Raw genomic sequence first — 17,941 nt, forward strand, 5'->3', positions numbered from 1 at the left:
ATAGATTTTAGTTTGGAAGATCAACTAGCGGTTACATAATAAACAAAAAGTAATTAAACCATCATGTCAGTGTCTAAAATGGAAAATAATAAGTGTGTTGCCTATTAAGGCTTATTAATATTCATGGAAGCCCCTTTAAAGTTAGTATTTCAATAGGCAATATATTTAGTACAATGTAAATACTACATCATACAATACAAAATGTATTTATTTATGTAAAAAGCCTTTAGAAGTAAAACACACATTTCCTTTTTGCATTTTCATTTGGGATACTTATAGCTGTAATTACTTTTCAGAGCAAATTCCTTTAAAATAAAAACCTTAAACATCCAAAGCAAGCTGCTTAAGTAGCCAAGATCAAGAGTGAATGCCTAATGCCAAACAATGGGGTTTTGTCATCGGGAGGAGTGCAGTTTTGGCATCTGACTCATGCAGATGATGATGCATATAATCCAATAAAACTTCGGTGTGAATAGCCCTTCTGAAAATAGGCCTGTGGTATCGGTACTTTCACTTCGTGGTTTTAGCTGCCATCTAGTGTCCACTTACATAACTCAAATTATCCAGGTAAACGTGATCGATTGGTTGAGCCTGCGCAGGTGGTTTAGGAGGAGTTGAGGAAGCCACATCTGTTGGAGTAAACAAAACCTTTTTTGACATACCGGAACTGTCCTGCGTTTCCCAAGGACAACCATAGCTACACTTGAATGTTTTTCAACCTTTACGCGATATCAACGGATAAACTTTTCAAAAGGAGGTTTCTAAACACAGCTGTTGTTTGTCACTATAGCTGTGCGTTTCCTGATTCATCTTAACAGCGCAAACTCGTACATCGACCTACCGCTCCTTTAGCTGGCTTTCATTTTGTTGCTGTTGAACTCTGCCCTTCATTATGAACCACTTTTCATTATAGGTAAAGTATAACATAGCTTTTTGGTGCGGGGTTGTGAAAGAAAAGTGTATATAGAGTAGTTTAAAGAAGCTGGGTGTGTTTTTAGGCTCCTCTGCCCTGTGATCTGCCAATTAATGCTCCACCCGCTGTCCGTGCGCAGGTGCATGTTTGACCATGTTGTTCCACCTGTTCATACTCCTTCAACTCCTATCATGTGGAGATCTGGCCTGTATAAGGAGGCTACTGTCCAACAATGAAGACAAGGAAGGTGAGATATTGTACTCAGATGTGGAAGAAGTACTCGGATGTTGTACTTAAGTAAAAGAAGAAATACCAAAGTGAAAAGTAAAAAGTCCTGTATTCAAAATGTTACTCAAGTAAAAGTACAAAAGTATTGGCATCAACATATTCTTAAAGTAGGCCTACCACAAGGAAAAGTCCTGTATTCAAAATGTTACTCAAGTAAAAGGACAAAAGTATGGGCATCGAAATATTTTTACAGTACCACAAGTAAAATTACACATGTAGATTTGCCCTTTTTCAGAATAATATAGTATGTTTTGATTATGTTTATTGATGTATTGATGTGTTTATCAAGCTGCTGAAGGTGGAACATATTGTAATCACTTTACTTACTGCTGGGTAGCATGTGAATTTAATCCGGGTGTAACTAAAGTCTTATTTAAGTATTGATCATATTGTTCATATCTGCAAAGTAACTAAATTGATAAATGTAGTGCAGTAAAATGTTTACCTCTGAATTGTGATAGAGTAGAAGTACAAAGTAGCATAACATTGAAATACTCAGTTAAAGTACAAGTACCTCAAAATTGTATTTGTGTTTGAGTAAATTAACTTAGTTACTTTCCACCACTGATTGTACTGAAGAAGGACATAAGACCTTACTTTAAACACTTTGAACATCACTTCTCCTGTGACCATGTCACCTATGTGGACTATCATCCCAGTGTTTGTAGATGAAGGAAACGCAAACTCGTTCCTGGGTCGCCATCTGCTGTTCAACCGGTTTGACTTTGAGATTTTCGTTCCTGGAGATCTGGAAAGGGAGTGTATGGAAGAAGTCTGCAATTATGAAGAAGCAAGGGAGATCTATGAAAACATCCCAGATACAGTTGAGTGTTGATGTTCAGTGTGCTGCTCACTAAAGTCATTTCATGAGCATAAAGAGGGTTGCATCAACAGAATCACCATACTAATGATGCTTGGTTTTGCAGGAGGCATTTTGGAAGCAATACATTGAAGGTAAGAGAAAAATATACATATCCCACTTATTACTTATGTCATTTTAATTTGGTATCTACTCAATGATGAGATAGCCTATGTGAGTGTGGTTTAAGGCCTTGCGAAGTACAATTCTGATACTGGTGCTTTCAAAACCTGTTTCACCACATTTTCAATAGCTGATTTGAATATGAATGCTTGTTGCTTTCATTTTCGGTCCTAACATCTATCATGTGTTTAAGTGATAACTGAATTGTAAATATGTCTAATAAGTGTGTATCTGTTGCTGCTAAAATTTAACACAATCTTAAACGTAAATATCAGTATAAATTGAAAAAAGGAACACCCTGTGATATTCAGCTATCTGCTTTTTATCAAGTTGTTCGACTCACTCTGTCTAGTTACTCACTGTAGTCTTTGATAATCCACAGATAAGAACAATCATCCTTCACGGGTGGATGTTACATCTCTTTTGGTCGGACTGATTGCTGGTGGAGTGGCTCTTGTTATAATTTGCCTCCTGGTCTGGTATTTCTGTCATGGCAAATGCAAGAACAACTTCAGCCGTGCAAAGTAAGTGTGATATTACTATTAATAGCAGCTACATTATTCCTGCACACGTTCGCCATACTTTATAACTATAAACATCAAGAGAACTCTGTTGAACCTGAACACTTTTTTAAGCGCCTTTTATATATAAAGCGGATACTTTTTTAGAGTTTGGACATTTTCATATGCAGACAACTGCAGTTTTAGCTGCAACCATTAGCTCTATAGCTCTCTCTGTTGGTCAGTCCGTCAAAATGTGTCCATGGTTTGGCGCCCTAGGAGGCTGAAATTTGGCATTGAGATCAAATGTTTTGAGGCTGAAAATGTATGAACCAATAAGGTGTGGACATTGTCACAGCTTTTGCACATTTATGAATGTTACACCCGCATTGATTGTCCATTTATCATACCTCTTATAGTAACATGTTACTGCTTCATGTCACACGTAATGTACATATAACACTGGGGAACATAGCCATTTAATATGTAAGTCAGTTTTATAACAAGAATAAAGTTCCACCTTTTCTAGTTGAAGATATTAAGTCGGTCACATATGAATGACATGATGTATATGTCTATGCTCCTCTCACAGCTCCATTCGGGTGCGACCCAGGAGGAGTAATGCTTCTCTAATAATGCGACGGCTTGAGGAGGTTTCTTTGCAACCAGTCCACCCACATATACCCCCACCCCCTATGGATGAAATAGACCCCCCGGGATTGCCTTCCTATGAGCAGGCAATTGCAAAAAGTGGACCACATGACGCCCCACCTCCTCCATATCCCGGGTATTTACATATACATTTGTATTTACAGTTATCTCATGACTCATTTTCAAGTTTTTCTTGGATACAAATCATAATGCAGTTACAAAAAGGTTTTTATAACATCTTCTCTTACTTTGGTTTTAGCTCACGACCTGGAAGTATTCGGCGGTAGTATCTTCAGGACAACATCTCCTAAATGTCTATCAACATTAAACACACCATTTACAAATAGCATTTATACAGTGATGCTCTGCTTGGCAGTTTAGAATGTTTATCATCAAAATATTAAAAACACCTCCTTCTGTTTATTCCTCTGATTATTTTTGTTATTCATAGATTTATAATCTTTCTGGTTTGATGGTTTACTTGTTTCTCATCAGTTAAATCCCCCTTTGTTAACATCCTTGTGCCAAAGCGTAGTTTTGAGGTAACGTCTACAAACTATATTCCCAAGTCTGATTTATAGTTTGTAATATAACACCTGTCCGCTGTTTTTTTATTGAAATGTAAATGAAGAATCAATAATGTATTAGACAGAAGAGAGATTTCAGTTGCTGGAGTACTAAGGCCCTTAAGGAGTAGTTACTTTAGACACAGCATGCACAGAAGGCCTGAGAGCAGGATTAGAAATCTTCTTCATGACAAGATAAGTATTAATTGCAGTTAAAGAGAGACGGACTGATTTGTTTAATCCATTAGCTTCCTGTCTCCTAAAGAAGGAAGACAAATAATGACAGCAACACTGATTTCAATGGCACAATGGTATGACATCATTCTGCCATACAGAAAAGGCTTATAGTATCGTACGGGTTTCTAATTTCCTGTCTAATAGCTTAATTTATACTTTCTATTGTGAATCTTCTTTTATAATTTTTGTATTTTGAAAGTGATTTTGTTGTTGGTTTATTCGTTTGTATTGTGTCAGGAATTTATGTATTTGTCATCAACTAATGAGGATGTTCTTCTGATATGTGAAGTCATGTTTACTTTAAATATATATATACATTGTGGTTGATTATACCATGTAAAATAAATAGGTGGGAAGAAATGTTTACAATATTTAAGATTTACACATTATACAATTCTGCAAGAAGATAATAGCTTTTATTATATGAAATCTAAAACATGTCAACAGTTGGGATGTAGCCCAACAGTTTGTCCTACATCTCACTTCACTGATATTTTTGAAGGAGCAATTTACATGCCTGGTGGATGCTGCTGCTGTTTTCTCATCAGATGATGGAGAAAAGCAAGGTTTAAGAAGTTATAATGTCCTTGTTAATTGTCAAAGTTGGGAAGTTATTGAGGAGTAACTTTGTTGAAGCTTCTTTTATAGGATTTTATAAATAAAACTAATATTTTAATTATGTTTTGTCTCATCTTTCAACTGTGTTTGTGTGTCCGAGATAGCTCTGCCCCCATTCTCATTTTCAAATTAAATGAAAATATGAGCAGTTATTTGTCAGTCATTTTAAATTTGAAAAAAAGTGAACTATTTAAACCATGTTCACAGCATTGGGTTTTATTCCTCGATATATATTGTATTTACGTAAAAAATTTTTTTTTAAATATTAAGATTTTACAGCTTTGGACTCAAATGTATGTTATCTCCAGGGATGCACAATAGTAGGCCTACATTTCCAAAATAACATAAACCGGTTATCAATAGCTGCTGATAAAAGTACAAACATTATTTAAAAATAAATTAGAACTGGCATATCAAATACCAAACAGGCTCTAGTGACTTTTAAAACAGGAGGTCTCAAAAATGTACATCTTTGAAATATTGTTCAGTGTTTTTGGAAATATTTAGGCACAATTTCATAACTTTATTAAAGCAGAAACAGTCTATAACACATGTTTGCCAACTGGAATGTTTGGATTGTATGACATTGTAGAAACAAAGTTTTGAAATCTCATGATGTCAAAAACAGGCTGCTAAAGTTTTTGGTGGAAGAAAGGAAAACTGCAAAACTTCCAGTCAAAGTCTGCGGTGCATCCTGGGAAATCAACCAACATGGGTACGTGAAACCATGCAGGGCTTGCACGGCTCTCATGACGGGAGATGAACGAAAATTAAACGAAATCCCCCATACTCAAGGTACACTTTTATCCAGGATATAGCACGACTTCACGGCGGCTTTGCGGACCGTGCAGTGCTCAGACGGGACTCCCTATCCTGGTCGCTCGGTCGGTCGGTGGGTCGGACCCCCGGGCTGCTACGATGTGTGTCCGCTGCTCCACGAAGCTCTGCCGTGGAAGTGAATCTTTCACCGGATGATGGACAGGAACTACCCGACCTCCAGCTTTGCGGACGCGCTGGCTCCACCAGCTCAGACCGTCGCTTCTTGGGCCTATGACCGCAGCACCGCTAGTGTCAAGCCAAGGTAAAAGATAAAGGAGAGGGCACTTTCCCAAGGAAATATCGGTGATGGAGGGCCTAGCTTTGCAGTGGGGAGAAAAGTGCATTTGTGTTTATCGCCAACTCTGAAGGAATTTGAGACATAACCGGAATTTGCTCGGAGTTGTGGAGGCTTTGACTTGTTGTTTATTAGCCGTGTGTAACTGCCTCCCACCTTGCTAGTTTTCGCTAGCACACCACCTCTTCAGCATGGTCATTTACAGAGTTAGTGCTAACCAGAAAGGCGCATTATTTCACATATGTAAACATTCGTCCAGCTTGACAGCTTAAACATTAAACATGTTATCGGCTTGTTTGCTTAACCCTCAGGTGATCGCCAATGCCTAAACAATATAGGTAACTAGCTACCAATGCTACTCATGTCAGTTGTGGCACTTCAAATAAGTGTTGTATGGCTACTGGTGTTGTTTCCAAAGAGCTAACAGACGACGTGTCGGAGTTTGTACATATTTATTTAATTTGCCAGTTAAATGTCCAATGCTACCGTTGAGATTATTTTAACTTGTTTTTATTTTATAAAACAAACATAGCAAATGTAACCACACAACCTGCCAACGTTGTAGCTAGAGCTCTAATTTAGTCCTACTGGATTATTATGCAATACTCCACAGTGTATTAATTAACAGGGATCACACTTAACAAAACTGGGGTAGCTGCTACAAAAAAGTAAGATTGTGCTCACAAACACGAATAAAAGCAGCACTTTTAAATGAAAGCCTAAACTATAAAGACCAGCGCAAATAAAGTTATCCACTAAATGATGCTGCAGGCAGGATGACTAAATCTGTGTTTGATGAGTAATACTTATTACTCTTCACTCCCTATTGAAGATGGTGTGTGTGTGTGTGTGTGTGTGTGTGTGTGTGTGTGTGTGTGTGTGTGTGTGTGTGTGTGTGTGTGTGTGTGTGGTGTGTGTGTGTGTGTGTGTGTGTGTGTGTGTGTGTGTGTGTGTGTGTGTGTGTGTGTGTGTGTGTGTGTGTGTGTGTGTGTGTGTGTGTGTGTGTGTGTGTGTGTGTGTGTGTGTGTGTGTGTGTGTGTGTGTGTGTGTGTGTGTGTGTGTGTGTGTGTGTGTGTGTGTGTGTGTGTGTGTGTGTGTGTGTGTGTGTGTGTGTGTGTGTGTGTGTGTGTGTGTGTGGAGGCAGATTACTCTCTTTCAACACTCCGTTCTTCCACAGATGTTTACCTTCTGGCAAAAACGAACACTTCAGATCAGGATGGCTGCATCTGATTACCTCTGATTTTCCTATGAATCTTCTCCAGAGAGAATATAAAGTCACGTGTCAGATATAAAACTTTTTTTTCATAATTGTTTCAGATTACACACATTGTCAGAGCAATGTTTTTTATGTGCATGAACAACAGTAACAGCAACAATTCAGAAACCACTTTAACGTTTAACATCTATCCAGATTTTCACAAGAACTATGAACTTCTATAGTTGGTTATTTACCAATGTTTAATAAAGCATACACACTCATATGGCATAGCAAAAACTCTCATTATTTCCACTACAGAACAAAATCGCAATTTTTTTCTTTTACCTTGTTCGTCTCCGTTTTTACTAAGAACAGTGGCCAAAATATTTTTTTTCAGTAGATAGTTGGATGCTTCAGTGCTGCTTGTAAAGATGCATGCTTTTATGAATGTGTTGTGTGTTGATACAGTTCCAGTTATGGTGCAGCACACCTTGATGCAGAGCTCCTTCAGCGGCAAAGCTACACTTCAAGCCACCAGCTTCCCACCTACACTACTACACATCTTGCTGCTCCAGCAGGTGAGTTATGAATGCTACGCATTGTTTTTAAAGGGTCAGTTCACGCTAATTATAATACATTTAATCTGTCACTTACTTCTAGTGGCGTATGCTGTGGTTTGAGATATCACTTTGTTAGTGTATATAAATATATAAAGGATCTATAAAGGACTGAAATACACAGGCCTGGTTGTGGACAGTTTTATTGTGGTATTTTATTCAGTTTAAAAACTAATTACAGCCTTAGTTTTTATTTGTTGTCAACCAATATATTGTTTCCTGTTATCATTAGGGTCAAAGGAGATGTTTTTTAGCAATTGTGTTATATATTTATAAGTAACTATTTAACACACAACCTTCCCTCATCCAGCACCAGTCACTTTTCTGCCCATCTCCGCTGCTACTGCACTGAAACTGTACTTTGAACACTTAAATATATTATTGACATTTTAAACTGTATACCTCGGTTATCTAGGCCCTTTGTTTTGTTTAATGTATACCATGTTTATCTAGGCCCTTTTTGTTTTTTTGTTTGATGTATATATATATATATGTCACACTGTAGGACTGCGGGAAACAATATTTCGAGATTTCTGGATGTACAACATGTAGAATTCTTGACAATAAAGCTGACTTTGACTTTGACTTTGAAGTAACTTACTAGTTAGCACATAGGTATGTCTTTTACTTTGTTGCCCCTTTCTTTGCTTATCCTTCTCTCCCTCTTTTAACAGGAGCACTTGACTCAAGCATTAATACTTCTGAGACCTCAATCATGAGCTTCCTGTCAGCCATGGAATCCAGAAGCCTTCAGGCTGGTCCTGTTAGTGCCTCACTGCTTCCTCCTTTTAGACCCCCATCATGGCCTGCTGGTGAGAACACATCCACTCATTCTGTTATTCACATGCTGCTTACACGTCACACATTTTTTAATAGGTGTTTTTTATATGCATTTAGTCTTCTTATTTTATTTGATGTAACTTAAATAACCTGACTTTGGTACAGATTGAATATGTGTCACAGATTGTGAATACATGATCACATTTTTGTCTATTCGTGAGAAACATATTAACTGATGATTTTGCCTGTTTATCCAATAATCTAATACCCTAAATAGATGATTGGCTCGCTACCAAATAAAGGAACTTTGCATCATATTATTTCATAAAAGATTGTTGTAAATATTTTAAACTATGAAAGGCTTTCACAGAACAAAAATGGTTGTTGATTTTGTTGTATCTATTGTGTACAGAGATTTAATTCATTCTGCTTGGTTCATATCTCTTCACGTTGCCTGTTGTGTCCTAACTTTCTCTATCCTGTGTAATGCAGGTACCAACTCCTCCGCCACAGAGCTGTATTTGACTGGTGCACTGCCTTCTACTGCCACTTTCTCCTCTCCTGCTGCTCTGTCCTATCAGCACACTGGTGCCTACCCTTCCAGGAGTTATGCTACCAACCCATCCATGGCTCTCCAGGATCCTGCCTTCAGCACTTCCACCAATGGCCTGTTTTCTCACCATGACCCCCTCCTTCATCTCAAACCAGGCCAGGGTGTGCTTCCCACTGCACTTGCCTTCAATCATCTCTCTTCCTCTGCTTTAGCCTCGGCTCTCCCTGTCCAGTCCTCCACCTACCGATCAGCCCAGGAGTCAGCTCCCCACCTCCTGCAACCCCAGTTCAGCCTGCTACCCTCGGCCCTGCCTGCCCCTCATGGTGCATCACAGCCCTATGGAGCAGCCGTTTTCTCAGGCTCTATTGAGAGAGCTCTTCAGCGTGAATGTAGTGTGATCAAACACCACCAGAGGCCTTCTAGTAGCCACACAGCCTCAGAGCAACTGCCCAATTCAGAGCACTCCTTACAGGGGTACTTTGGTTCTGGCAGTGAAGCGGATGTGGCCTACCAGCAGGACCCATCCCGTCAGACCCCGGTGTCCTGTAGCACCAGCGCAGGAGCAGATTCCTCTCAAGGGGTCCATCGTGCTCCACAAACCAAAACAGACTCGGTAACTCAAGCTAAAGACTGCTCTTCCGAACTAGCTCCCCACACTGCTGGTGGTGAAGAGATTCACGATCAGAACCTGACAGGAGCGTCTCCTGACCGGTACTCCTCCCCAGGACAGAAGCAGAACTCAGTCATTGCTAACCAGCAGTCAGTCCAGCTCTCCAGCCTCATGTCCAGCAGTTTAGCTCAAACCTATATCACCTCCCAGACCCAGTCACATCCCCCCCATTCAACCTCAGACAAACACTCCCCACTTTACAAGACTCTCCCATCCCTCTCCAGCCAGTCTGACAATGTGGCTTCTGTTAGTCAGACTCTTGTTTACTCCTCAAGTCCCGGGCTCAGCCAGGAGCAGGAGATCCAGTATGGAGCCCAGGTTCAGGGCTTGTGTCAGGGGAATCTCTCTGAGAACTACCCCACATCACACTCTCAGGGGCAAGCTTTAGTGACTCAGAGCTACGCCACAGGACAATCCCTTAACCTTAACTCATCGTACCCAACCACATGTGTGCAGAGTCTGCCCACATCAAATTCTTCACAGGACTACACCCTCATGCAAGCCTCAGTGGGAGGTAAAACGCATGGCACGCTATCCCAGCAGCACACACAGCCCCATAAATATGTTTTGTCTGCACCATTGCCTGCCTACTCTTTAACTTCTCAAGCCTTACAAAACAACATCAGATCCTCAATACAGGACATAAAGCCAACTTATGGCAAACAGAAACCTGGAGAGCTTCCAATCCAGGACATAGATGCTCTCCAGCAGGCATCAATGGAGGCCTCTGCTGCAGCTAGCAATATGTCTGCTCACAACAATGTCATCTATGTAGTTTCAAAAATGGACGATCATCACAAAACACAAAGCGTAATACGAAGCAACTCGCGTTCTGATGATCAGATCATGGTACTGGGTCACACAAACGCAGCACAGGTTAAAGATGAAAGGATGGGTTCTCTGAGCCAACAGCACATTCATCTAAGCAGTGCCAATGGTCAGGACACTACCAACACAAAAACGACAAACTCCAGTATTATATCTTCACATTTACACCTTAGCTCAGAACAGCTAAAGCAGCACACCTCTTTTCAACTGAAGTCTCCTGAGCAAAATCAACAAAACCACCAGAATCATTCTCAGTCCCAGAGCCCAATAGCCCACCCCCAATATATCACCGTCCCCAGCACTCAGGTTTTTCTCGAGCCCAACCAGATGATTCTGCTCCAGCAGCCCCTTGTCCATCATAGTCAAAACTCTTCAAAGGTGCTATCAGTGCAAGGTATCCAACAAGCTCAAGATCTAGGCCCTGTTCATGTCCAGTATCTGCAGATGGGCAGAGAACTAATGGGTCAGGGCATCACTGAAACCCAGAGGCAGCAGGGCACAGTAGAGTCTGAACAAGGCTCAGGATGCTCTGATTCCTCTAAACATCACTACAGCCATTCAAACCAGCAGCCACATGATGCCAAAAACCACTTTGCTCTCAACTCCATTTGCTTCCCAGACTCCATGCTTCTTGCAGATGACAGAACAATTTTGTCAAATGTCGATGATATCCTCGCCGCTACGGTGGCAGCCTGTGGCGTCGCACCCCAAGACTTTGTCAAAGCGACATCCTCTGCTGAGGCAGAATTGGCAGTGATGGCAAGACCCATTGATTCTAAAGGTCACTACCAGACCGTGGATATAAGGCACATGTCACCTAGTTTCTCCTCAGCACAACAGTCAATCATGACCAACACTAGCTCCCACAACATGACTATGACACTAAATGGAGTTCGGATGACCACAGACTGCCACGGTCAGCCTGTGCACCACAACAACAGTTCTGAACTTGACACAAATGGAGATGGGGGAGGCTCTGAGAATGACTTTCACTTAGCTGGGCAGGTGTATGACCCCCAGGGTTTCCAGAGTAGAGTCAAAGGGAATGCAAAGTGTATTAAAACAGAGGACAGCCTCATGGAAAGCCCAGGGGGTGAAGAGTTTCCCAAAAAGAAGGCTCGCTCTAAGTCCCTCACCAAACCAGGTGGTTCTGAGGAGGACGGTGGACAGGCCAGACCAGCGAAGCGTGGCGGGCAGACAAAGCGCCAGAACTCCAGGGGTAGTGACGCCAGCTCGCCATCTGCTTCACAAGGTGTGTTTGATGGTTGTCCGCAGCAGGAGAGAATCAGACAGAAGATCCGTGAAGTGGAAGAGAAACAGCCCGAGGTCAAAACTGGATTCATAGGCTCTTTCCTGGACTTCATCAAATCAGGCCCCAAACAGCAATACTCTCCAAGTCCTACGCGGACTACCAGTCGCCCGAGAAAGCCCTGCACCTCCTTCTCTTCCAACAAACCACCGCTGTGTGCTTTACCTTCTTTGCCTCCCAAACTGCAGACTCTGCCCGGGCCCATGATAACTCAGGAGAGCCCAGGTGTGAGCTCCCATCAGAAACGTCTGGATGAAGATCTGCAGAAGAACCTGGAGACTCTGCCATCCTTCAGCTCGGATGAGGAGGAGAACACTGGCAAGAACCAGGCCCTGAGGAACAGCATCAGCTCAGCACTCTCCGCTCTGGATGAGTCTTCAGATCCGAAGTCCAGGCCCGGTAATAATACGCTGCTTAAGCTTGTCAGGAGCTGCCAATATTTATAACGTGCATTAACAATCTTTTATATTATTATCCCTCCATTTTATTTCTGATTATAATGTATTTTTAAATACAATTTTGAAAATGATAACAAATCCTAAAAGTATCTTGAGTCTAGACTTATTACTTAGAATGGCCTATTATGCCAAACAGTCAGGACCATAAATGTGTATATGAAATAGACCTAACAAATATCAAAGATAAGCTAATAAATCTTAGTTTTGCGGTACGGTGACAAGCAAAGGTACTTTACCTGATGAATTACCTATTTTGTGTCTTTCCTGTTATACTTCCCTGTGTAATAACATGCAAAAATGTAAAACTGGGTAACAGTATTCTTTGCTGTGCTGTTATTGGAACGTCATCATACCCGAGTTTTCTTTTGGTACGTTTTCTATTGATAAATGCTGTCTGAAATCTTTAGATTTATTGTACATAAAAGAGGTATAGTTAAGTTTTTCATGTTACTTTCTGAAAATGCTTTTCTCCAATACATTCATATATTTGCAACTCTTCTCTAGATGACCACATGCCTGGTCCGATGATGAAGCCAGACCAAGTTCCCACCATGCCCCTCACCGTCCCGCTGACCTGTTTGTCGCGGGTTACCATTCCTATACAGACAGCAACTGCTGTGTCGTTAGGGAATGTGTTTGTGGCCAAAGAGGAGGTTAAACAGACCCCACCGGGACAGCTAGCTGTGCAGCTGATGAGTGTGGCCATCGAGGGGCTGACTGACGAGGAGCTGTCAGACAGCGGGGGGGAGGGCATGTACCGGGAGAGAGACGAGTTTGTCGTCAGGAACGAGGATATCGAAAACTTGAAGGTAAGGCCTTTGGAAAACATGAACTGTAAATGAATGTTTGGGAACATGAATATTGATGTTCAGCAGAATTTGGGATAGTCGTGCCACATCTTGTGTTTACTTGTAGTTAAACATTTATTATTACATTTTTCTCTTAAACTGATACTCCATGCTGAACGATGCTCTACACTGTGTTTTGTGAATGTTTCCAGGTGACAATGAGATCAGGCAGCGAGCCTCCAGCCATCTGGAAAGTCCAGAAGGCTCTGCTGCAGAAATTTGTGCCGGAGTTGAGGGATGGAAAGAGAGTCTTCTCAGCCACCAACAGTGTAAGTTAAAGCAGACTCACCAATAGACATGTGTGCATTCAGGAGTATTAAATCGTTCTAAAATGTTTCTTTATACTGCGCCAGGTAACATGTCGTTTTTCTTTGTGTGTAGTATCTTGGGTACTTTGGTGACGCCAAAACGATGTACCAGAGGGTGTATGTGAAGTTCTTGGACACAGTCAACAAAAGGGAGTATGTACGAGTTTGTAGTCGGAAGCCACGCTGCAAGCCTATGAGCTCGCTAAGGTACGCTACGAGTACTGACTGATTTGATACTGGGTTTTTTTTGTTTTTAAAAAATGACTCTTCAGTGGTATTTCTTTATTTTATTCTGCCTCCCAGGGGTGTTCAGGTGAAAACTTTGCTGGGCTTGACAGCTGCCCCTCCCTCAGTCTCCCAAAGCCAAAAGCCTCGACCCAAACAACTGAAGCCCAGAGCAGAGCCCCCGCCTAAGAAGAGGAGGAAATGGAAGGAGGAGTTTTCCCCTGCTGCCTCTGGATCATCTGCAGATGAGAGTGGTGACGATGATGGTAAAGAAGCCTTTTAACTTATCTTGTTAAATCCATCTTGAATATAAGTTGAAAATATTGTAGTTCTTAATCTTACCCCCCCTCTCTCTCTCACACACACACACACACACACACACACACACACACACACACACACACACACACACACACACACACACACACACCACACACACACACACACACACACACACACACACACACACACACACACACTCTTAGAGTTGAACCCTCCAGTGCCATTTGCTTCACGGCTACTCAACACGCGAACCATGAAGGAGACATTCAGGAGCTTCCTGGAACTGCTCATCAGCATTGCCTTAGACGAGGATGTGATGACTGCTCTTGAGAGAGCGAATGGTGAGTGAATTGACTCTCTGTATTTCTCTCCACAGGTGTCTCCCTTCCCCTGCCTTGCAAATAGCATAAATGTTTGCCAAGAATTGTGGTGAGTCAGTATTACAGCTATAATAACTTGCTAAATGGTCTTGTTTCAGATGAGTTGCTGCTGCCACATATGAAAAGAGTGGATGAGATGATCACTGACAACAGGAAGCGCCTGCTTCACAAGCTGCACATAGGGCAGGTCCTAAAGGTTGGTGTGATTTTATCATTTTGTTGGATTTTGGGCTTGATTTTCACTTCAAAAGGCTTCGTTACAGTAAAGTTAAAAACCTCACTATGTATTAAAGCCATTAAGGTCTTCATCAGGCAGAAATACATACTGTAATGATTTCCTCTAGAGCTCATTTTTTATACATCAGCAAGTAGACAGATGGTCATTGTTGAGTCAGTCACATGATCTGTGTAAACAGGTTAAGTCACATGACAGACTGTCTTGCAACGAGGGAACCACACATTAAAAATAATAACTCAATATTAGGTCAGAACAGCAATAAATTCATAAAGAAATATCTAAATCCTCTAAATATCTTTACAATAGTTTACAAAACAAACGGGGAAGAGTGCACGCTGTTTTTTTAAATACTCGAGAGCACCAGAGCACCTTTTCCACTACTAAACAGCACTACAGATGTTTGTGAATGCAGTGCACAAACCCAAGTCTCCCTCCCGTTGTGTCTTTAGACGGCCCTAGACGGCTTCCCAGAGATCTCAGTCGTGACTGAACTGAAGAAGGACAGGGAAACCCCGGCCTTTAAAGTGCGTCTCAGCGGGAGGGCCTACAACAAGAAAACCCTGAAGCCCTACAAGATGCCCAACAAAGTGCCACAGGTGAGACTGGATACTGTTTTGGTCATATTCACTGTGCAGTCGTCATATGTCCAGCAGAGGGCGCCGTGTCAGCATTTCACTCCTCTCTTCATTCTCCTGAGCACTGAAGCCACAGTGCCCTTTCCTTTGGCGGTTTGATCTTAAAAAATAATGTTCAAATGTCCTTGAATAACATTGTGTGGATTTTCCCTTTTCTAGGAGTATACAGTGGACCAGCAGAAAACGCAGTGGTTCTCTCTGTACCACTCTCTGCAGCATTACAAGTACCACACGTACCTCATGTGTAAGGACGAGGTGAGATATGCGTCCTTGTGTATATGCCTACTTTTCTAACTTGTTCTGAATGCAATGAGTAATGATTTGACTAGGCTTAGAAGGTTTCCTTTTAGATTCTTAATATTCTGGTAAACTTTGCTCTATTAAGCTCTTTTATTAAAACATTTCTGTTTGTGTTCTGCACTCCAGATCGCGTCTCTGCAGGTGCAGACAGGACACCTGGGGCAGGAGGAGACGGTTCAGAGGTGTCTGCAGAACGGAGCTTGGGTAGAGGGGCTCTTCGATCGCTTCGGAGAGTTAATAAATCAAGTGCAGCAGGCCTGCCGATGATCCCACCTTCACAAGCTCAACTTTAAACAACCAAGTCCAACACTTAAAAACATGAGGATGCCTTCAGTTCAAAATGTCAGCAGATAAGGGTGGGGTTGGTCTCTCCTTTCAACCACAGAGAGATTTTTATCAGGGACCTGTCTTCTGACTTTTATAAAAGACGCTGGGATTCCTGTGGCTTAAAGTGGCAGCAGGGGAACAGCCGGACAGCAGAGAAGTCAAAAGTCCGATCCCAGCAGAAAGCAGAGACTTGATCGACGCAGGACAAGGACTTCGGTATTCGAAGCATTTTTGGACGACTTCCACATAATGCTTCTTCCCCTAGTCTTTGTAGGTTTTTGTAGTCACAAGCCCACTTTTTATGGGCCTTTTTCATAGATTTATAATGAGTTTTGAAATGTTTAATTTTGTAGTTAAATGCCAGATTATAACCAGTGAGTACTCTCCAGATAGAAAGCAATCGGCATAGGAAGTAGAGCACAGCAAATAAAATGCAGAAATCCAATTGCCTACAGTTATAATAAGCCTTCGTCAAGCATTGATAAGGAGGCTCGCATACTATATATAAAATCTATATTATATTATGTATAACCGTAGTTATATACCGTTTGTAATGGAGCGCCAACTTATATATAATGTACATTTTGTATAAAAGAAAAGGGGTGTGGGAACTGCAGCGATTCTCTTAAGGAGGGATTTCTGTTCTGTATCTATAGTGAGGATTAACGTTTATGCTTCAAACACCCATTTGCTTTTAAGATGCAAGTCAGTGCTCCAGTACTGCTTTTTAAATTTCTTAATCAAATACTTTGACGTTAACTTACCTGAGGGTAAAATGAAACAAATACAAGTTGTCTTTATACTCTTTTACAGACATAGGCCACATTTTATGACAAATAGATATATATTTTTCACAGAGGTAAATATTATGTTCTCATTACAATTTCTAAGACACTTTTTAATTGTTTTTTCACATTTTTCAAAAATTGACTTTTCAAGTTAATTTGATGCTATCAAAAATAATCTTGTTCTTTACAGATGCAGTTTGTAAATAAAGTGCCGCATGTATTAAATGACTGCTTTGTTATGTTCATCTCTGTGACCGTTTCATCTCCAAATCATTTTGGACTGGAGTTTGATGCAACAGATTAAAAAAATGATGTAGTCTTAGTTCGGAGAGCTTTTCCTAATGTCATTACCATACTTTACACTTTCTGAACAGGAGTACAGTCTATCTGTGTGGATTATTTTATTTTGAAATACTTTCACTTGGAAGACAGTTTCTCATTTTAGCAATCAGAGAAGGACCTGGCAAGAGTGTTTGGTATAATAATAATAATATTAATACATTCACTCTATTACACAGACTCCAATTATGTTGATGTTTTTTCATAGGGCATGTCTTAGATAGATTTGAGAGGTAATATTACCATCCTTCCTCGTTCTGTTATGATGTAAACACCTTGAAAAGCATCAAATTTGATTCATGGGATCCCAGGAAAGCACAATAAGATCAGATGTGTGCTTTCCTGGTTTTCTTCATATACTGATTCATACTAAATACAACTGCTTGTTGGAGTGTGCACTTAAAGGTCCCCTATTATACTGTTTTTCATCAATATATTACAGGTCTCAGATACAAAACAGAAGTGTTTGGCTCGAAATACCAAACAGATCACCCATTGCAGCATCCCATAAACCCCTCTGTTTCAGCCCTGTTCCAAAAGTGCTGATTCTGTCTGTTACTTTAGATGAAAATAAGGGTCCACTCCCCACGCCCCTCTGAGAGATATTTGGTTAAAAAGATCACTATGGTGCTCTAGGAGGAGATTCAGGTGATACAGTGGGGGGGGGGGGTTACCTTGGTTGGTGATTGGCTAATGGCCAAAAAGTCGTTATGACATTATAAAGTGGCCAAAATCTGATCAGCTAATTTTCAGACAGGTTTTTATATAAATGGATCAGGACAAAAAGTGAGCGAATCTTTTTTCCTGAAACTTTCAGAATCTCTTTACACAGAGGGGACACATGTTTATGTATAATAGACATGAAAAAGTGGATTTTGCATAATAGGTGACCTTTAATATTGGCTCATATTCTTTTGGGGGAAGGAAAGTGTTGTGATGCTCGCCCGCCATGCTCTCACGACCAAACTATTCCCTGTGAAAGGCTGGCT

General features: G+C 41.0%; 2 protein-coding genes across 5 annotated transcripts; both read left to right on the top strand.

Annotated features, from left to right (window-relative positions):
• Positions 1–602: 602 nt before the first annotated feature.
• Positions 603–4,818, top strand: prrg4 (proline rich Gla (G-carboxyglutamic acid) 4 (transmembrane)). Of its 2 annotated transcripts, none has more exons than XM_034116951.1 (7): positions 603–913; positions 999–1,160; positions 1,861–2,024; positions 2,128–2,155; positions 2,566–2,707; positions 3,276–3,470; positions 3,594–4,818. In XM_034116951.1, exons 2-7 carry the CDS (start codon positions 1,067–1,069, stop codon positions 3,619–3,621), a joined length of 651 nt encoding a protein of 216 aa, XP_033972842.1. In that variant the 5' UTR covers positions 603–913; positions 999–1,066; the 3' UTR covers positions 3,622–4,818. The 2 variants fall into 2 exon arrangements, with proteins under 2 accessions (XP_033972842.1, XP_033972841.1); XM_034116950.1 differs by having other exon boundaries at positions 1,053–1,160.
• Positions 4,819–5,319: 501 nt separating this feature from the next.
• Positions 5,320–16,856, top strand: qser1 (glutamine and serine rich 1). 3 transcript variants are annotated; one of them, XM_034116455.1, is made up of 13 exons: positions 5,320–5,836; positions 7,536–7,645; positions 8,359–8,496; positions 8,978–12,223; positions 12,787–13,091; positions 13,283–13,399; positions 13,512–13,645; positions 13,742–13,929; positions 14,149–14,286; positions 14,424–14,521; positions 15,013–15,159; positions 15,358–15,453; positions 15,625–16,856. In XM_034116455.1, the coding sequence occupies exons 1-13, from the start codon at positions 5,727–5,729 to the stop codon at positions 15,763–15,765; spliced, it is 4,968 nt and encodes a 1,655-aa protein (XP_033972346.1). In that variant the 5' UTR covers positions 5,320–5,726; the 3' UTR covers positions 15,766–16,856. The 3 variants fall into 3 exon arrangements, with proteins under 3 accessions (XP_033972346.1, XP_033972345.1, XP_033972344.1); XM_034116454.1 differs by having other exon boundaries at positions 5,321–5,836; positions 7,542–7,645; positions 8,957–12,223; XM_034116453.1 differs by having other exon boundaries at positions 5,322–5,836; positions 8,957–12,223.
• The last annotated feature ends 1,085 nt before the right edge of the window (positions 16,857–17,941 follow it).

Source organism: Trematomus bernacchii, unplaced genomic scaffold (assembly GCF_902827165.1).
Source record: "Trematomus bernacchii unplaced genomic scaffold, fTreBer1.1, whole genome shotgun sequence".
NCBI lineage: Eukaryota > Metazoa > Chordata > Actinopteri > Perciformes > Nototheniidae > Trematomus > Trematomus bernacchii.